General features: G+C 31.3%; 1 protein-coding gene across 1 annotated transcript in view; it reads left to right on the top strand.

Annotated features, from left to right (window-relative positions):
* LOC139524437 (sodium/hydrogen exchanger 8-like) overlaps positions 1-20,954 on the top strand; it is a 94,218-nt gene extending 73,264 nt beyond the window's left edge. The window contains exons 7-17 of the mRNA XM_071319210.1: positions 1,026-1,204; positions 2,535-2,673; positions 4,839-4,944; positions 7,272-7,388; positions 8,700-8,785; positions 9,723-9,834; positions 11,118-11,269; positions 12,030-12,107; positions 12,782-12,925; positions 13,610-17,170; positions 18,832-20,954. Of these exons, the coding sequence (XP_071175311.1) occupies positions 1,026-1,204; positions 2,535-2,673; positions 4,839-4,944; positions 7,272-7,388; positions 8,700-8,785; positions 9,723-9,834; positions 11,118-11,269; positions 12,030-12,107; positions 12,782-12,925; positions 13,610-13,756 (1,260 nt within the window). The 3' untranslated portion in view covers positions 13,757-17,170; positions 18,832-20,954. The remainder of the gene's footprint in view (positions 1-1,025; positions 1,205-2,534; positions 2,674-4,838; positions 4,945-7,271; positions 7,389-8,699; positions 8,786-9,722; positions 9,835-11,117; positions 11,270-12,029; positions 12,108-12,781; positions 12,926-13,609; positions 17,171-18,831) is intronic.
* The last annotated feature ends 552 nt before the right edge of the window (positions 20,955-21,506 follow it).

The following is a 21,506-nucleotide window of genomic DNA, read 5'->3' as shown; positions in this document are numbered from 1 at the left end:
CTTGTAATACTTAGACCACCCCCCCCCCCCTTCCCCAGTACCATGTTATTGATATTTAACAGGTAAAGATTTTGTAAACAAACCGAGATTGTGATGGAATTGGTGATTTTTATCGACAAATTTATACTGGTCCGCTGGACCACCAACTGACAAAATCTAATGGTCTGACACAAATTCTACTGGTCTCAGACCACCGGACCAACGCTAATTTCGAAACCTGATTATTATACAATGTACTAGTTCTACACTATGCACACAGTTCATACTAAAAAAAATATTTCAGAAACTATGATTTTTTTGGTCCAGATTCATACCTCAACAATACAAACTCAAACATTAATTGTGTGTTTACAACGTAAAACATATCTGACTTAAAAATTAAAGATTGCCATGTAATAACTATCTACCCGAGTCCTATAATTAACACATTTTTCTAAAGTTATTGTTGTTTGTACTGAGGCAGTTAACCGACCGGTTTGTAATGTTTATGAGTCAGTGGACCAGTTTTCACACCAATAACATTTTAAAATTAATGTGTTTAATCTTGATAATTTTCTATCCCAACATATATTTTTTGTTTGTTTTGATTTCAATTTTTTTGGAACCATATTGCTAGTATTTCTTTCATGTTTGTCACACATGTGTCTGCATAGATTACTGCAGTGAAACTTACCTTGTGTTTACTTAGGTTTCAAAAGTATTTTCAGCACCAAGGGAACAGAATTATTAGAAAAGAAACACTGACAAATCAGATTCAAGTATTTGGGATTATTCAAATCATATAAGAATACATTGCCTTTACCAAATCTGATTTGAAAATGTATAATTTGCAGGCCTGTAGCCAGGAATTTCCAAGGCGGGGTTCGTTGGACTCATGAACTCGACTTTAACAGTCACAATTTCAACAAAACGTTGACTTTAACAGTGCTTATTTGATTTCAAGGGGGGTTCGTCCGAACCCCCCGAACCCCCCCCCCCCTTGCTACGGGTATAATTTGTAACACCAGAAATGTTTTTCTTTGTAGGCTGGTCTTGTGTATGAGTTTGATATAGTTGAAAGTTTTGCCTTTGGGTCTTTGATCTCAGCTGTTGACCCTGTAGCAACTCTGGCCATCTTTAAAGCTTTAAATGTTGACCAGATATTATACATGTTGGTATTTGGAGAGAGTGTCCTGAACGATGCTGTAGCCATTGTGTTGACCACGTTAGTATAGATAGATACAAACAAAATGCAGATACTTAATTTTGCACTTATTCCTTTTCAGCCAACTTTACAGCTATTTATTTTAAATGATTTTCTAACTTTCTTGATGTTTTTATATATGAAAACACCCAAGTGCTACATATTCATGGTGATTTATAGTCCCTTTATTCACGAAAATTAATTTGCTCTAGAAAATAAGTTGATTGATAGTAATTAATTTGACATTTTGTTAAAGGTTTCATAACTGCAATGACAAATGCATGTCTTCTTATTGTTTTATTTGGTCATTGGATTGCTGTCTCGATAATGTGAATTTGAAATCCCAATGTCTCTAAATGACACAATAAACAAAATTATGAGTAAGAATTTGTATTACATTACAATGCCATTAAACATAATAAGATATTCTGCATTTATCATGCTTTACTATAGACTTATTAAGAAGGGATATAGTTACGTTACTGTTGTCAGGTCATTAAAGATTGCATATTTTGGCATTAATATCGATTCACATATAGGGTGTTTGCATCGGAACTAAACACATTTATTCAAAAACCAGTTATTGGCATGACACGGGTTATGTTCTTCTCATATATTTTATGATGGTATGATACTAAACCCCTAATGGGAAGGATTGTGCCTGATATTCATATGATGAAATCATAATCTTTCAATCAGTTTAATTGAAGTATTGAGCTGGCATGTCAGTTAACTGCTAGTAGTCTGTTGTTATTTATGTATTATTGTCATTTTGTTTATTTTCTTTGGTTACATCTTCTCACATCAGACTCAGACTTCTCTTGAACTGAATTTTAAATGTGCGTATTGTTATGCGTTTACTTTTCTATTTTGGCTAGAGGTATAGGGTGAGGGTTGAGATCTCATAAACATGTTTAACCTCGCCTCATTTTTGCGCCTGTCCCAAGTCAGGAGCCTCTGGCCTTTGTTAGTCTTGTATTATTTTAATTTTAGTTTCTTGTGTACAATTTGGTAATTAGTATGGCGTTCATTATCACTAAACTAGTATATATTTGTTTAGGGGCCAGCTGAGGGACACCTCCGGGTGCGGGAATTTCTCGCTACATTGAAGACCTGTTGGTGACCTTCTGCTGTTGTTTTTTCTATGGTCGGGTTGTTGTCTCTTTGACACATTCCCCATTTCCATTCTCAATTTTATTTACCATGATATGAGGTCACATTGATAAAAGACCCCTCTTGATTATTGAAAGTTACCATTTTATTTTACCATAATATAGTATAAACTAGATACACCTCATTGGGCTAACAGCCTCTTCTGTGTATCAACATTTAATACTTACATTTATTTCAGGACGATTTTGGAGTACAATAAACCAGATGTAGTCATCACCAGTGGAGCTTCAGCATTTTTTGGAGCAGTTGGAAGGTTTTGTGTTATGTTTTTTGCATCATCTGCTATAGGAGTTTTACTTGGTTTAATAAGTGCCCTGGTAGGTAATCAAGTTAACAAAGTGACATATCACAGTAAACATAGTCACTAGCAGGATACATCTGATGATTTAAGAATATGCGAATAGTTTGCCGTCATTAAGATAAATTGTGATTACTGTTGATTCATTTATTTTCGTGGGTATCAATTTTCGTGGATTGCTAAAAACTTGCATATTCGTGGATATTTGATTTCGTGGTTTTGCCAATCTCTGTATACAAAGCCTTTTGGAAATATGTTTTTCGTTGAACATTTGAATTCGTGGTTCACCTGTACCCATAAAACACACGAAAATTGGTATCCAACGAATAATAATGAATCCACAGTAAACAGATTTAAAAAATAAGGAGATATGGAATGATTGCCAATGAGATAAATATCTACCAAAATAAAAAAATCGAAAAAAACTATTACCTTACAATTTTCCACAATGACCAAATGCCTTACTGCAAAACAAGCTTTAAAAGGCCCCAACATAACAAAATGCTAGACAGTTCAAATGTAAAAGATAAATGTCCAGATTAAAGTACAAATCGACAAAAACAAATATTATACACAGCAAAAACCAATTACCACTGAATTACTGGCTCCTAACTTTGAACAGACACATATATCCCCACACACAGAATGCATTTTTTTTTGTCTGTCAAAAAAAACATCAATTTTGAATGTTAGTTAAAGATGTGTTGTGTGCACTAAAATTAAATTCTTTTTTTTCAAAAAGTATAGTTAGTTCTGATCAATATTTTTTATATTAGGAGTTTAAGAAATCATTAGCAAGTTTGTTTGAAATTTTACTATAAGTAAAAAATCAAAATTAAATCTACCTAAATTACTTAGTTTTAGTGTAACAATATTTGGATATATTACCAACATGATATAGTTCTATAACTTGTCTTTTTTGCAGTACCTGCAACCTTTTGTTAAACCTTTAAGATTTTGTATAAACTTGGATACAAGCTTTTTTATGAGGAATAAAAAATGCCACTATTAAATTTTGAAAACAATTTGTTTTTTATTTACGTGATTTACTGTTTTATTGAAAATTATTTTGGTACTTAACATTCAGAAACAGTCTGGAATTAAAATATTTTGACATCAATAACATAAAACAAAATGTTATAAAACATGGACAAAAGGTTATAAATTTTAAAAAAATGACTTATAAAGAAAGTTTCATGATTTTTATATTAAAAATGTTGGTGGTTTTTATTTCGGCGGATACTGAAATTGCAGCTAAAAAGTTGTAAAAATTGACAAACAAATGTCTTTTGTTATCATTAAACACTTACTTTTACCAATATAAGTCTTATTTATTGAATATATTCTGATACAGTTAATGCACTAGAGTAACAGTTAATTAGATATTTGTCATGGTTATACAAACTACTAGTAAATGTTGCAGTTTATTAAGTTACAAAATTTACCCGACCATGATTGAAACTTACAAACTTATTTTATTCGACACCAAGGATTTGTATAGTGAGAAGGATTGGAATCTCGCGAGCAGTTTGCATTGACTGTATATAAAAATCTGTGTATATGAGATTTTGGCGAGATTAACCGTAATGCATCTCGTTTGTCTTTTTTTGTCATCCATTACCCATTGAATTCTCACTATACAAATCCTTATCGACACTTATTAATAAAGAAAAAATACTTGGCAGTCATTTTAGAAGTACCAAACATTATATACATAAATTACTTTTCCTCCTCCACTGTCATTTCTTCATCCAAATGATTTTGGGGTTTACTTTGGCATGCCATGGACTTTGTCATATCAGCACACCAGGTTTTGTATCCACAATCCACTTCTATAATTTCTTATGAACTTAATCAAATTTTATCATAATCTTCACTATGCATAGCTGCGGAACCGTAGCTCTTAGGTCCTTATGTTATTTTTTGACTATTTGCGGACCATCCGCAAATAGTCAAAAAATAACATAAGGACCTAAGAGCTACGGTTCCGCAGCTACACTATGCAATGCATATAAGGCACACAATGTGCACTTTCTATTTTGTTTTTTATAATATTATTAATTATTTAGGAGTTGCCCATAGAAAATCATGGACTGAAAAAGAGGTTTAGTAATTATTTGTGTAATTTACTAGCAGTACCTCTAGATTATACTTGGTTTACACCATATGTATTCTATTTTTCAGTTATTGAAACATTTTGATCTGAGAAAAACACCTTCATTAGAGTTTGGTTTAATGCTCACATTTTCATATCTCCCATATGGTTTAGCAGAAGGATTACATTTATCAGGTAAAACTTCACACTAATAAGATCTTCATAAATTTGTATTTCATCAATAAGGACGATGTGGTATGAGTCCCAATGAGATAACTCTCCATTCAACCAAGTCACAATTTGTAAAATGTTAAACATTATAGATCAAAGGACTATACATACATGCTTATTATTCAGTTTCTTGATACAGTCCTAAATATTCATGAAGTATTTGCCTCTAGATGATATTAACACAAACAACAACCTATTAATCATTACATGAAAATATGAAGACATAATAAATGTTAAACATACTAACCTACGGTGACCTATAGTTGTTAATGTCTGTGTCATTTTGGTCTCTTGTGGACAGTTGTCTCATTGGCAATCATATCACATCTTCTTTTTTATAAACTAGCAGTTTACGAACAAACAAAAAATAGATTGCTTTGTACTGCTTATTTTATTTATAAGGTTAACCAAGTTTAATATCTGTATTTATTTTAAAGTCTTTTTGTTGATTAGGTAGAACCTTGCTTGACTCATCCATCTGATGAGTTAAGCCTTTTTCAACTGATTTTTATAGTTCGTTCTTATGTTGTACTGTTACACCACTGTCCCAGGTTAGGGGGAGGGTTGGGATCCCGCTAACATGTTTAACCCCGCCACATTATTTATGTATGTGCCTGTCCCAAGTCAGGAGCCTGTATATTCAGTGGTTGTCGTTTGTTTATGTGTTACATATTTGTTTTTCGTTCATTTTTTTACATAAAGAAGGCCGTTAGTTTTCTCGTTTGAATTGTTTTACATTGTCTTATCGGGGCCTTTTATAGCTGACTATGCGGTATGGGCTTTGCTCATTGTTGAAGGCCGTACGGTGACCTGTAGTTGTTAATGTCTGTGTCATTTTGGTCTTTTGTGGATAGTTGTCTCATTGGCAATCATACCACATCTTCTTTTTATACCCCCGCTTTAAAAAAGGGGGGGGTATACTGTTTTACCTCTGTCTGTCAGTCCGTCCATCAGTCCGTCCGTCAGTCAGTCAGTCAGTCCGTCCCATGAAACTTTCGTCACATTTTTCTCAGGAACTACACATCCACCCTTTCTGTAATTTGGTATCAACATTTATATATGTCAGCCATACCGTGTGATGCGTTTTCAGATTCATCACTTGACAACTTCCTGTTTACCGAACACTTGTCTGATTTTACACATGATAGCCAAGTTGAAAATTTTCGTCACATTTTTCTCAGGCACTACAATATAAGGATTTCTGAAATTTGGTTTCAGAATTTATATAAGTCAGCTATACCGTGTGATGCGTTTTCAGATTCATCAATCAACAACTTCCTGTTTACCGAACACTTGTATGATTTTACACATGATAGCCAAGTTGAAAATTTTCGTCACATTTTTCTCGGGAACTACAATACAAGGATTTCTGAAATTTGGTTTCAGGATTTATATAAGTCAGCTATACTGTGTGATGCGTTTTCAGATTCATCACTCGACTACTTCCTGTTTACCGAACACTTGTATGATTTTACACATGATAACCAAGTTAAAAATTTTCGTCACATTTTTCTCAGGAACTACAATACAAGGATTTCTGACATTTGGTTTCAGGATTTATATAAGTCAGCTATACCGTGTGATGCGTTTTCAGATTCATCACTCGACAACTTCCTGTTTACCGAACACTTGCATATTTTTACACTATTAATATTATCCACTTGCGGTGGGGGTATCATCAGTGAGCAGTAGCTCGCAGTTTCACTTGTTTATATTGTCCTAAGAACCTATTGTTGTGATCTGCAGTATGACAATTTTAGAAAAAAGAGAGAATATACTGTTCTGGGGCAATCGGAAATCATAAGTAATAAAACAATCAGACAACATCATAGTCAAAATATAAACAATAGAATACACAAACAAAAAAAACAAGACATTGTTCAAAACAAAAGAAAACAAAAACCACTAAAGTAATTTTGTTCCTTGAAATAATTAAAAAAGAGTTTTATGTTCCTTTTTACATGTTATACTTGTAGTATAAGAATTCAATTAAGAGTTTTCTTGTAATCAAAGTTTTGATTAGTATTTAGGATCTTATGAAAAATGTAACTTTAGAACAGCTATGCAAGATCACTGAAAATAGCATTAGAGATTTAAAGATGTATATAGGAAGAATGTATTTTTCACTGAAAATGATTACGTTTATTAATGTTCCTCAACAAATTGATACACATATATTTCCAGAAATAGTGTTCTTTTGCATATTTTAATTTTCAGCTTTTTGAAAGGCCTTTATTGACACTTTTTGAACCTTCTCCCTTGTTATTACTATTCTATTGGTTTACTTGCAGGAATCATGGCCATTTTATTTTGTGGTATTGTGATGTCTCATTATACTCATTCAAACCTATCACCAGTCACACAGATTACTACACAGATGACATTTAGAACTATATCATTTATAGCAGGTAAGTGAACAATACACACAGACACATTTACATACACAAACAATATATTATAGAAATCACTACACAGATGACTTTTTGAACTGTATCAATTATAGCAGGTATGTAAATAACATCATAATAATCACTACATAGATGACATTTAGAAGTAACTATATGGTCTATAGAAGTTGTGTAAACAATACACACGGACACACCTACATACATATACATAACACCATGGAAATCACTGCACAAATGATTTTCAAAACTATATGATTAAGTAAACAATACACACAGACAAACCTACAAACACAGTCATACACATCACCTCACAAAAATCCCTACTTACATACAAAATACAAAGATATTATTTCAATGTTAAACTGGGGCCCCAGTGGCAGAGTAGTCTTTAAGTAATCAAACTACTGTATTGCTAGCCTGTCAACACTGAGGTTGTGAGATTGAATCCCACACATGGAAGGTGCGCTTGACTCAATCTTAATTGAGAAGGTTTGTCAGTTTTCCTAGCAAAGGTTAACCCAAATAATTCAGTCGTTATATTCCGCTAATCTACGAAGGCTATATTAACGCCTGAACGTCTTCCTCGATCAAGACCGTCAACCGGAATTTTCACACCGCTTTGCAATATGGAAATTTTGATTTAAATTGGCAGCTAAAGAAGGAGGAGTTCCGGATGTTAATTGATGTTAAATGATGTAAATTGATGTTAATTGATGTTAATTAATTATTATCGGATTTGTGTTAATTGAACACACGTGTTTGGTAAGACAATTACAAGAGAGTTGTGCAGACTCATTATCCTGATCGCCGCTGATTGGCTCTCTCATACAGAGAGCAGGCGACGTGGCCAATGATCATAAGGAGTTCAAGCCCTCGTGTGGGAGAAAATCGGACATGGAAAGGGCTTGAATTATTCGAGTTAAGCAAAGGTCTGTGGTTCTTTCCTGGCACTCTGGCTTTTCCACCAATAAAAACTGACCACCATATAAATAGCACATTAGTGCTGAAAGTGGCGTTAAACACCAATCAATCAATGTTAAACTGATAACCTTAAAGAATGATATGCTAAATTTGATAGTATTTAGCATTATTTATCACATTCAAAAGTATTAATGAAAAAAAGAATTACATTATATGAACATTAGGTCAAATTTGTTGTGTATTATACCATCTGTCGATATTAAATGAAATTTTTGACAGTGGTTGGTATTTAAACATTTTTTTTTGCAAGTAATTTTGATTTTTTTTCATATATGAAATAACCTGTCTCTATTAACCATATTTAATAATTAAAATGTATTTTTTTCTTAGAAACCTGTGTATTTGCCTATCTTGGATTAGCCATATTTAGTTTTAATGGTTTAATAGTCAAGCCAGCTCTAGTCATATGGGGTATTGTAAGTATTATTTATGTGAATGAAAGTAGATTTAAGATGTACATTTATTAGACAGCAAGCCAGCAATATGAAACACCAAAAGACATATAAAGGTCAGCATTAAGTCTTTTAATAAGAATTAAGAAGTTTCTAACTATATTTCAAGTTTTAAATCGCCTTAATCTAAAAAAAACTGTGAATAATTCAATAGACACTATCAAAGAAATTCCATTAACACTAAGTTCCCTAAATAACTAAAACCTTTAGTATATGAGCTGCGTGGGATAGAAATCCACTGTATGCAAGTTCACTTATACATGTACATGTATGAGAATTTGATTGATTTTGGAACATTCAAATACGAAATAAAAATAAAGTTTTGTCTGTTTTGTAGGGTTCTTATGTCAACTCAATTTTTAAACAGTCTTTGCATATAGATTTTTTCAACCCGAAATAAGGCAACAGATGTATTGATCTAATACTTATTGTATGCAGTTGCATGGAAAATCAATAAACCTCCTGGTTTTTCCGATCTTGTTCACAAATTCTTTGCCATATGATGTACATTACGTGTTTTGAAATGTGTTGAAAAGAAATGTATTCATTAACCTTGCATTTCGATTGATAATTTTAAAGAAGAGTTGATTGGTATGTGCACTTTGATATATACTTGTAAATAAATATTAAAGTGAGAGAATCAGCCAATGGTATTCCATGAATTTCTGAAAAACTGACCAAATACCATAAGATCAAGGGCATCTCTTCATTATATTAAATGGTTAGTTTGAGCCACCATCCAGGATAGTAGGGGTGATAGTCTGAAGTAAGTCTGTGTTAGGTATAATGGTGTTGTCCATATGTCATGACCTCTCAGCCACTAAGACTTAAAAAAATGTTGATTTGATTATATGTTTTTCAACCTATAAAAATGATTATTTTTTATATTTTGTCTTTTCAGGCTCTTGTATTGATAGGAAGAGCCTTCAACATATTTCCATTAACATTTCTTGCTAATTTCTTCAGAGAACATAAGATTACTCGTAAAAATCAATTTATAATGTGGTTTAGTGGTAAGTTAATTAAGATCAAATGTCATGTATTTTTATCTACAGTACAGCGGTATATATTTGCTGCTTTAAAATAGTTTATTTTCATTGTTGAAAATTACCAATCTTCTTTTTAAACTTTGGGACATTTTTAAAGTACCATGTTTTATTTGTTAAAGATTGTTTTCTTCAATATGTATGACATATATGACATGGACATTAGGCAAACAATAATAAGCCATTGATTAAAATTGAAATTAGAAAAACAATCTTCAAAAGTTAGTTTCTAAAAAATCTCCAGTTATAAGTTCAATAATTTATTACATGCATTATTTAACTTTAATAGGATATTTTGTTTGCCCCAGCCCTAAGTTTTTGTGGCATATAGTTTAACTGAAGTTCATCACTCTGTTGTTTCTGTATGGTAGAGCTCTTGTGATTATTTTATCTCTGCTCAATGAGTGGTACTTTTATTGCAAACACCTTATCAGTCTGTCTGTTTGTACTTTTCATTTGTCCATCCGTCTAGGCATCCTTTGGTTCAACAAAACTTTTTGTCATTTTTATAAAAAAACTCCTGTACAGAGTGACTTCATCTTTGGCCAGCAGTTTGTGTGCACTTTCCTGATTGGTCAGACAGCTACTTACTGTTTTCCAATGCTCTGAAATGCAATTATTGGTATGCCTAGCAATACAATGTGTGCATTCTTGTTGTTGGAGTCCATTAACAACTTTTGAACAGCTAAGAGTTACTATAACTATGACACATTTGTATCTTTAAATATGTCAATATAAAAAAGAAGATGTGGTATGATTGCCAATGAGACAACTATCCACAAAAGACCAAAATGACACAGACATTAACAACTATAGGTCAACGACGGCCTTCAACAATGAGCAAAGCCCATACCACATAGTCAGCTATAAAAGGCCCCGATAAGACAATGTAAAACAATTCAAACGAGAAAACTAACGGCCTTATTTATGTAAAAAAAAAATGAACGAAAATCAAATATGTAACACATTAACAAACGACAACCACTGAATTACAGGCTCCTGACTTGGGACAGGCACATACATAAATAATGTGGCGGGGTTACAGTATTGCTGAAATTGTCAATTTACCCCTTAATATATATAAAATCTACAAAACAAAAAATACCACTAAATCAGATTTACAAATAAGCAAACTTGACTGATTGCAATAAAGATAACAATTTAAATATCAAAATGTCTTTGGAGTCTCTTGTTACATATACTTTTGAATTGAAATATGTGATTTATTGAATTGAACTTTTTATTTCCAGGTTTACGAGGTGCTGTTGCATTTGCCTTATGTTTACATTTAGAATTCTCTAAGGAAGATAAAGAGAAAAGATATATTTTAGTGACAACCACTTTAATTATTGTTTTATTTACCACTATGTTTCTTGGTGGAGCTACAATGCCTTTAATGAAGGTAAGTTACAATCTTACTCCTCAATTAATTAAAGGAATATAAAACAAATGGGTTATTAGAATGAAGGTCTTAGTATATCCTTTGATTGCTTAACAGACTATGAATTGGATATTTCAAGACCAAATCTTATGAAGCACAAGAAAATAACCATGATTTGAAAAAAGCTTCTCCTCTGATCGATACTACTGGGAAAATTAGATCCAGACTTGGCCACAATCATCATTGGGTTATCTAGTTTTAAAAATGTTTTTGATGCTCATGCCTGTTAACCAAGATGGAATACATTGGTAATACTAGAACATATTTTTAATGATTATTCTGAAAATAGCTTTAGATAATACAGAAAATCTGACATGCAGAATTTGTTCAGAATGTTTAGATCTGACCATTAACAGCACAACTGTCAGACAACTTATATAAGTTATTGCCTTTCAATGACGACCTTTTCCACTTTTTCATTTTTGCCTTTTATCTTGAAACTATAATAGATAGAGAAAAACTTTAAATAACAAAAATGATCACCAAGATGAGATCAACAAATGATCATAATATATATCCTATCAAAATTGTCAGTTGACTTACTATAGGAGTTATTATCTTTAGAGCATGTACTTAAAGCTGCAAGAAAATTAACATCAGTGATGTTCAATTCATATATAGAATTGCATTATAATGTGTCTGTTCATAATTTCTGAAGAATGTGTGTTATAATAAATAATCTCAAACAAAAGACAATGATGGAGTATTATTAATTTTGTAGCTTTTAGATGCCACAGCGAAAACTAAGAAAAAGAAGAAATCTGGCAAAGAAGTTTCTCTCAGCAAAACTAAAGAAATGGTAAGGATATTTAAAATATTAATGATATTATGAATATGCGCATACATGATATTTGAATTATGTAAATGGAAATTTTGTTACATGCTATATTGTGAAAGTTCTAATATATCCTTGTTTTTTTTTATTTACCAGATTTTGTAATAAAGCTAATAAGTTTCAAAATAATAATGTGTAAATGGCATGCAGGAAACTTTTTGTTCAGGTCTTTCTCCACACTCATTTGATTAGCTGTATCAAAATCTTTCCATTTGAATTGTCCAAAAATGTGTTTGATTTTGTTCAAATCTTAAAAAAAACACAAGTGATTTTTAAGAAGTTACCTATGTGTATTCTAATGTTAAATTGGGGTAAGAAAATAGGATGTGGTATAAGTGCCAATGAGACAACTCTCCAATAAAAACCGAATGATATAGAAGTTAGCTACTATAGGTTATGGTACATCCTTCAACAATGAGCAAAGCCAAACCTCATATATAGCAAACTAGAAGGCTCCAATATGACAAATGTCAAACATTTAAAACAGTAAAATTAACAGCCTGATTTATGAACATAACAATAAATGCATAAAACAAATATAATATACAGCAACAAACAACAACCAATGAATTACAGGCTCTTGACTTTGAACAGGCACATACAGCATGTGGCAGTGTTAACCTTAATATATTTGACAGGGAGAAACAGTAGACACTGACCATTTATCAGAGTTAACAGAAGAGGAATATGAAATCCATTATTTAAAGCCAAACCAGAAAGGCTTTCTAAAGTTTGATGCTAAATATCTGGTGCCATTCTTTACAAGGAGATTTACTAAACAGGTTTGTACACACTATATTTTTATTTATGTTATTCAAATAACTATTGCAAGTGTTATGCACACTATTTGATGTTATTATTATTAATGGTAAGTGCAAACCTCCAGACTCCTAGTGAGACCTGATAAGTGTAGAATTTTACTATGAATAGAAGCAGAGGGAAATGAATAGAAGCAGAGACATTGATAAAATATTGGCAATACTTTGAATGGTCATAAGAATGAATACAAATTGGAATGATTTAAAAAGCAGCTTAAAGCAATGTCTTACCAAATTATTTTTAGATATGGAAGAAAGCTATATAATATATATGAAAATTTTGTGCAAAGTTATGGTCCATGGACTTGAAAAATGTATTTGAATGAATTTTGTATTCTTTGCCTACCAAAGTAGAGAGGCATTAGTTTTTTCTGGTCAGTCTCTCCATCCAACATTGGGTTAAAGTTAAAGAGATAAATATTATATTTTTAAGAAAGTTTCTTGTTTTATTTAATTCATTCATTAAAATGTAGGAATGAACTAGTAATTGCAGAGAAGTTAAATTTTCTAAAGAATACTTAAAAATAATAAGTGCGTTTATAAGAGGTTTACCTGTGTTAATAAAAACTATTATGCGGGATGAAAATTAGACAACTCGACAAAAAGTTATATTTTATCATGTTTATAATCCTTTTTCTTTTGTTACAGGAAGTAAGAGAAGGACAAACACAGATGAACTATTTGACAAATCAGTGGTTTAAAGATGTGAAGAAAGTAGCTCCTACAATGTCTGACTCAGAATCTGAAGATGAAGTGGAAACTAGCCTCATTGATAATGAAGTGACAAATAATTGATCATCAGTAAATTACTCAAATGAAACTTGTATTCGTTCAAATATTGTAGTATTTATTGTATTTATCATATTTACATGAAAGAATGTTTTTGTTCATCATTGACATGATAAAGGTGCCACTTATTTGTTTCAAATTGGTATATTTTTGATGTACTGTGGTTTACTGTAGTTTATTAATAGATTCATTTTGTATAAAAGTTTTCAGTATTTGAATCTGAAGACCATTGAATTTATCATTTATAATTGGTTGTGACCCGAAATTTTTTTATGCCTTGAATTATTAAAATGATAGTTGACAAATCAAAATAGTATAATCAGTAGATAATGTTTTTAAAAATATTTGAGTTTTCTGTTGTTTTGAAATTCTATATTTCATATTCATGGGCCATATAAGAAACAGATATTGATGATTCAGGGAAAAAATATGATGATGATGATGAAAAATTATAACAAAACTTCACTTCAATTCTGGAGGTTTGGCTGAGAGAGATAACATTAATTGATACATTCTAATATCAAAATGAGTGTGTATCATCAATGAATGGGTTTGTTTATTTTCGAGTCATGCTTTGCCATAATCAGACAGGATAATCAGAATTGTAAAGTCTTTTTATCATTTTTTTTGTGATTGGAAAGTTGACATGAAGATAACATGCCTCCAAGTAGTATATCAACAGCCTTTCTTAGAATAATTAAGTAGTATCAGTAACAGGTTCTCTCAAAAGCTGAGTTGTCTAAGTAGTAACTACTGTAATCACTAGCCAGTCAACACTAGTTTGAACCCCGCTTGTGCGGGTGCACTTTACTCCAATCTTAAATGACTAGGATTGATAGTTTTCCTATCAAAGGTCTTGGTTTTCTCAGGGCACTCCTGCTTCCTATACCAATAAACCTGGCCACCACAAAATAACCTAAATGTGGTGCTTAAAAGAGGTGTTAAAACACCAAAAATCAACAAAAAAAACTTTAAAAAGCTGATAAACAGTATTTTTTTTCAAGATGGCCATTTATTATAGAAATTATTTATATTCCGATCTTATCTTAAAAAAAAAATCCAACAAAATAAACATTTGTTCCATATGCTATTATTTGTATGGATATCAGCATACCCATTATATATGATATTAGTATATTGATATATATTCTATTGTTTAATTACTATTTATATGTGTTTTTGTTCAGGTATTTATTGAAGGTTTGTAATATATACTCCATGTCCATGACACAAGTTTCTCCAAATCCATGTTTTAATTTATTACTGTTATTATTTCTTTATTTTTATGATGTTTTTGATGTTACAGATTTGAACATTGATTTCAGTAGAATTGTAAATTCATATAAAACTTGTTATGAACTTTATCTTGGCTATTTGGACAGAATTCTACCTTGTAAGAACTTACACAAATAAGCTGCCATGTTTTTGCTAAACTATTTAATAAAAAAAACACCTGTGCTGCAAGACAGTGCTATTTTTAAGCAGTTAAGCTGCTTTATTGTGAGCACCCTAGATTTATGTTCTACCCAATAAATGCTGAAATATGTGCCACTTTTATTATCTGGCTGGCTATTATGTTATTTATAACTAATTGGACACTTTTGTCATACTTTTTATTCTGGAATACAAAAAATATTATCATAAAAACGTTAAATGGTCGTCGATTTTCCCAAAAGTTTTGAAGTTGCACATAGGAAGTAGTGCTCGATAGAAATCCTTCTATATTTTATTATCCCCTGTGCTGTTGGCTAAGATGCCAAAGAACAATTTTATGAAATATTTGGTCGCCGAAAATCTATAAAGATGAGTCGTTTACATTTCCCAAATGGCAAAAGTCGTAGGAATATTGTTTGTCATCGATACGTATTACATACGTCAGTAGTCTATTAATAAGTTGGCGGCAATTTCAAATTACATAGAAGACAAAATTTACGTACCTTTTAAAATGAGAGGATTCTGATGATCAGGGCTTTCGGTGGCTTCAAGTGCCGGCTACTTCACTGACAAAAATATAAATTCAAAAAGATAAAAAATATCTTTTTCAAATGTTTACAGGCAGCCGAGAGACGTATTGTCGCAAAGTCGCGGTCACGATAAACAAGGGTGAAAAGTCAGTGTTTACCGTGGGCAAAATATAGTTCACATGAATTCAGGTCACTAATTGGTTGTCTATTTAAAGTCAGAATGCATCATTTCTTTTCAAAGATAACAAGAGAGACGTTCCGGTGGTCATTAAACGATAACAATAGAGACGTTCCGATGGACATTAACTCGTTGGCTTTTTTTTTTGCTTTTAAAACGTGAAGACAATCAGATAGGATGACAATCTTATGTTATAGAATAATATCAGTCAAATTAAAGAAAGTGTAGTAGATCATATTGTTCAGAATCTGGAAAACAGTATCTTTTGAAGTTCATTTTTCAAAGCCCACGTGGTGTTCAGAGAATCAAGGTCAAAAACGAAAGTAGAATATTGTCGACTCGACCTCAAATAAATAACATTTCCAAATGATTTATGTATCAGACTTATTGAACAGTTTACAAAAAAAAGGAAAATCAGAGGATATATCAATTTTCTGTCAATGCTTGAGAAATAATTGTATGATTTAAATACGTGTAACAGTCTTTAGAGAGAAGAGGAGGGTGATTTGTTTATAAATGCACGTAGTTATGCAAAATAAATCGATCAAGATTTATAACAAACCGGATTATTATATAAATAAAACTCCTTTAAAAGTAAATGAATTTTAAGCATAAGGTAATAAAAATAAAAAACTATAACATAAAAAAAATGAAATTTCTTTGAGATTTTTATTTCTTTCTAAAATTTAATTCATACATAAAAAATGGTCAGTTGAAAGATGAAATTAGGTGCCAGGAGATTGCGAGAATGCAGGATTTCATGCTCTATTTATGCCAGACCCCCTGCCGTAAGGCACCAAGCTTACAGCTTGGTGGGCGTCTGGCTTCGCTGAACGCATGTTACAGCCGCCTATAATTTTAATTGAGCCTTCTACTTCAATTTCATGGGAAATCCCTGCATTAGTGGGTCCTCACTATGGACAGGTGCATACAGAATGTGGCGGCTTAAACATCTTAACTGGCACAAAACTCTCCCCTAACATAGGACAGTGTATGTGTATAATCTCAAACATTGAATCTTTATAAATATAAATTGGAAATAACTTTTAAAAGTGGTAGGATTGCATAACATAAACATTACTGTACAAGCATTATTAGATACTTTAGAAATAGCTGAGAACAATGCCTGAGATAAATAATTGACTAATTCTTTACACTATTCATCTGAACTTTGCCAAGTTTGCCTTTGGGTTTTTGATTAACTGCCTATAGCACCCTTTGGTGCTTTGATTTAATATCAGTGACATCTATTTTATTTTTAGATCATTTCAAGCACATGCTTTTTTTAAAGCAATTGCTTTCATGCCGTCGCGTATGGCCATCTTTGTGACCCAGATCAGAGACTCCGCCCAGATCAAGCCATAGTATTTTGTTAAACAGGCTCCTGGTCTGTCATTCTTAAACACCAATGTATGTTTTCTAATGCAATACATAGCTTGAAACTTTTGAAAAACGTTAGTGGATTTAAGAAGTTTCAGCATACGTTCTTGTAGATGTATTTTTGTATTTAGGGGGACAACCGTTTGACTATCAAAAAACATAGACGTCCGAGTGAAAAAAATGCATTTTTATACCTGCGATTCCGTTTTCCGTTCGTACGATGTTTCAACAAAATATGGAATCATTTCAGTTGTTGATTTAGTATTGAAAATTTTGTTTGAATTATCTTTTATAATATACGGTTTTATATGTTTAATTGGTGTTTTTTTAAGAAAGAGGTCAGGTGCTCTTGTTCATTCATAAAATTGTCGTTCATTCATAAATTTATCGTAAAATCAAAATCACTACACAGGTTATCAGGTTATACGTAGTGTCAAATGAATACCTGTAATCTAAAAATAGACAAAGTTAACTGACCTATTTTGTTGATTTGTTTGCGCAAATAATTTAGAGGAACGAAACCCTTGTTAAAAACACATAACAATAAGTTTGTTTTCCTTTTTTGTCATAACTCCGTAAGATTTATCGATCACCTTACTAATGAAATGGACCCGTCCAAACGTGATAGATGCCAATTAAGTCCAGATGAAGAGATATTTACAATTTGGAATTTTCTAGTTTCATAGATTAAAAAAAGTACATCCTTTTTGGATATCATATTCAAAACTGGGTATGCATGACAAATGATAAAACCATTATCCTCGTCTTTCCAATGGACAAGTCTACTACGTTTGTTGACCCTCGACGGTCCACCGTGTTTGCAATTTTATTTCACATGTTTTCGAAATATTGAAGATCATTTTCACAATGTTTCCTGAAAATTGGATAAATATCAAAGCAACTTAGAGCTGTTTGTTCTTGTTCGTTTAATGACGATTTAATGTCATGTCTGTCTGTGATGGCCCCTCTTTTCGGGATTGCACGAGAATTATAGTTATCTCGTACCGCATGAGGATGACACATATCAACTGACCAATAATGTTTGGGACTTAGTTTTTAAGAAATGATGACAAAGTAACATTATGAAAATATTTTTAGTCAGCTGAAATATATATTTATTTTTTACATGTTTATGTCTTGTAAAATATTTTGTTTCTTTCCCGTTTTTCAACATTTGCATCTGGAAAGTTGAAATGTTTTTACTGAAGTGTTAAATTTAAATTAATTATGAAAATTAAATCAATAAAGGAAATTATTGCCCAGTTACAAACACTACTAGGGGGTAATCCATTATAATTTCACTTGGAGTTATACATATGTATGTTTCAGCACATGTATATTTGACCCCAACTTTAGCCTGGTAAACGTGTTGTCTCCTTGTGAAATATAAAACATATTAAAAATGACTTTCTGCTAAAGTCTTTAATTGATATAAAGTTAAAACCTTCTTAATTCTCACTAGACAACACTCCTGTCATGTTTAATTCTTAAATATATTTGGATGAAAAAAAAGTCCCCAAAACATAAACATGGCAGCAATTGCTTTTACAGCCTTTCAGGCTTTGATTTTAATTACTGTCCAAGTTTGTATCATATATAATAACTAGTCACATCTTCCTATATCTATTATAATACTTTTGTACATATCTCAATGTTTGCTCTAGTTTTACATGTTAATTCTTTGGTATAATAAAGAAATTATATTGTACCATTTTGTGTTATTGTTAATGTATGGGTTTGTGTGTTAATTATAACCATTTTGTGTGTTATTTTATTGAGTTGATGTTTTGGGACCATTTCATGTTTGTGATTGCGGCTATATATTTGAGGTTATATACCATAATTATTAATCCTTTACTTAATTTTTGTAAATTAAAAGTAATTTTTGAAGCGGGGATACCTTAATACTATAATTTCTTACTAAAAACCATTTAGTGATAAAGTTAATTATGATTAATAATATCTCTCTCCTAACATCCCCTTGTAAAAAATAATTGACATTACTTTTCAACTAAAAATCTTGTTTTCTTTGTTAAAACAATTTTATACAAACAAAAAAGCAAGAATGGGGATCATTCATATTCTCATATTTGTGTGAATTGTATATCTAGATAAAAATATTGAATTTAGGAATATGTTGTTATTTCCAATGTTAGTATCTTGAATAAATCTCAATTAAACTATTAAGTGTATAATGCTACTTTCTCTGTTTTTTTCTGTAACATTAGGGTAATTTTTAAATTGATGTTTTCTGAAGATCTGTATTTATTTATATACTAAAATTACATGTGAAACTGAATGTAAGTGTAAATGTTTAAGAGACTGTTTATGCATGCATTTTGGTGTATAAGTCTGTGCTATTTGTTTATTATTTATCATATGAGCTGTACCAGATAGAAATCGACTTAATACACATGAACTATAATACATCTTATATACTAATTGGGGTTGAAAAAATCTCTAAACTGTTTAAAAATTCAGTTGCTTAATAATAAACCTTCAAAACAGACCAAAATTTATCTTTCATTTCATATTTCAATGTTCCAAAATCAATCAAAGACTTATACAGGGGGTCTCATTGGGGGGTTCCGATCCCGGATCACGCTTACTGTTTTGTCAGATTCCCGTATCCCCCTTACACTATGTACGTAAGCAATTCTCATTTTTTTGTCATTTCCCGGGTCCCACAAGACCTCATTTCCCGTTTTCACGCTACAATAATTTGACTTTCATGTGTCACGCTTACAAAAAAAACGGCAATCCCTCGTCACGGTTAAACCCCAATGAGACCCACTATACATGTACATGTATATATTCATTTGCACAAGGTGGATTTCTGTCCTATGAAGCTCATTTTGTATGTATGGGCATTTAGTGTTACCATGTTAAAGAATGTGAACAATAGTAGTCTCTGTTTCTAATTGATTCTTGGGTTTAATAAGAGGGGTGTAATGGTTTGCCTCATTCTGTATACTAATTTTTATTCAATTTGGTGCCTATGGACAAATGTCTAATTTATATTTGAACATAATATAAATTTCCTAATTGGTTGCGTATAGAATTTGTTTATACCTTAAAATCAAGTATCTAAAGAGGTACAATTTTTCTTCAATCCATGAAAATTGGTACCCATAAAAATATGTCAATCTACATTATCATAAATTATAAGCTACTTATTATCAGTACTTCTATTAGCAAAACATCTTTTTTAGTTATATATTAGTTAATAGTATTCAAGGGACAGATTAATTTTCTTAGATTAAAGCTTTTAGCTCAAATGACAAGTACTAAAATTGGCAAATTTTCCAATGTATAGTACATGTAATGGCAGACAATTAATGTCGTTTAGGGGCCAGTTGAAGCTGGAAAATTTGTAAATTGATTTAATTGAGTTGATCTCAACTGTTTCAAAGTTTTATAATTTGCGAATAGAATATTTGCTTTAATTACCTAATTTCAGTTGTGTTAAAGCTGTTATTTAGAGCTGACACTTTTTTTTATTTATCCAACAAAATACTTCATTATAATAAAATCAAAATGAATTGTCTCTTTATTTTTTTCCAATGGAAATTCGAGGCAAATATATTTCATAATTTTGTTTCAGTAAAGCTGTTTATTGTATCAATATTGTATGAAAGTAATGCAAAATATGTGATATCTTTGAATAAAACTATTTTACACAGAATTTTATATTGATTATTTAAGTTTTTGTAATGTTTTACATCTTAGGTGTAAAATTGAGAATGGAAAAGGGGAATATGTCAAAAAGACAACAAGCCGACCAAAGAGCAGATAACAGCAGAGGTTCACCAATGGGACTTTAAAGCAGAAAGAAAATCAAGCACCCGGAGATTTGCCTCAGCTGGCCCATAAATAAAAATGTGTACTAGCTGAGTGAAAATTGACATGTTTGACTTCCATTGACACCACCTTAAAGATCACTCAGTCTAATAAGACCTTACTTTGTTTTTATAGATCTGTTTGTTGGTTGCTATCTATTTACTTTTTGTTTAAATCAGATTATCAAGAAGTATTTATAGTGAATTTTATTGTTCCAGAAGTTCTCTTTAATGAGTCTTCAAGCATGATTCTCTGTTTATCAAATATCTAAGATAACTATCTTTTTATACAGATAAAGCATTAACTTGGTCCAATCTAAAATAATTTTGCAAAAAAAATATGAACTGAATGAGAATGTAAAGAGAAGAGATTTATGAAATAGGAAAACTTCATG

The sequence above is a fragment of the Mytilus edulis genome, chromosome 5, assembly GCF_963676685.1.
Source record: "Mytilus edulis chromosome 5, xbMytEdul2.2, whole genome shotgun sequence".
Classification (NCBI taxonomy): Eukaryota; Metazoa; Mollusca; class Bivalvia; order Mytilida; family Mytilidae; genus Mytilus; species Mytilus edulis.
Note: the sequence above shows the minus strand (reverse complement) of the source record. Positions and strands in the feature narration are given on the sequence as shown.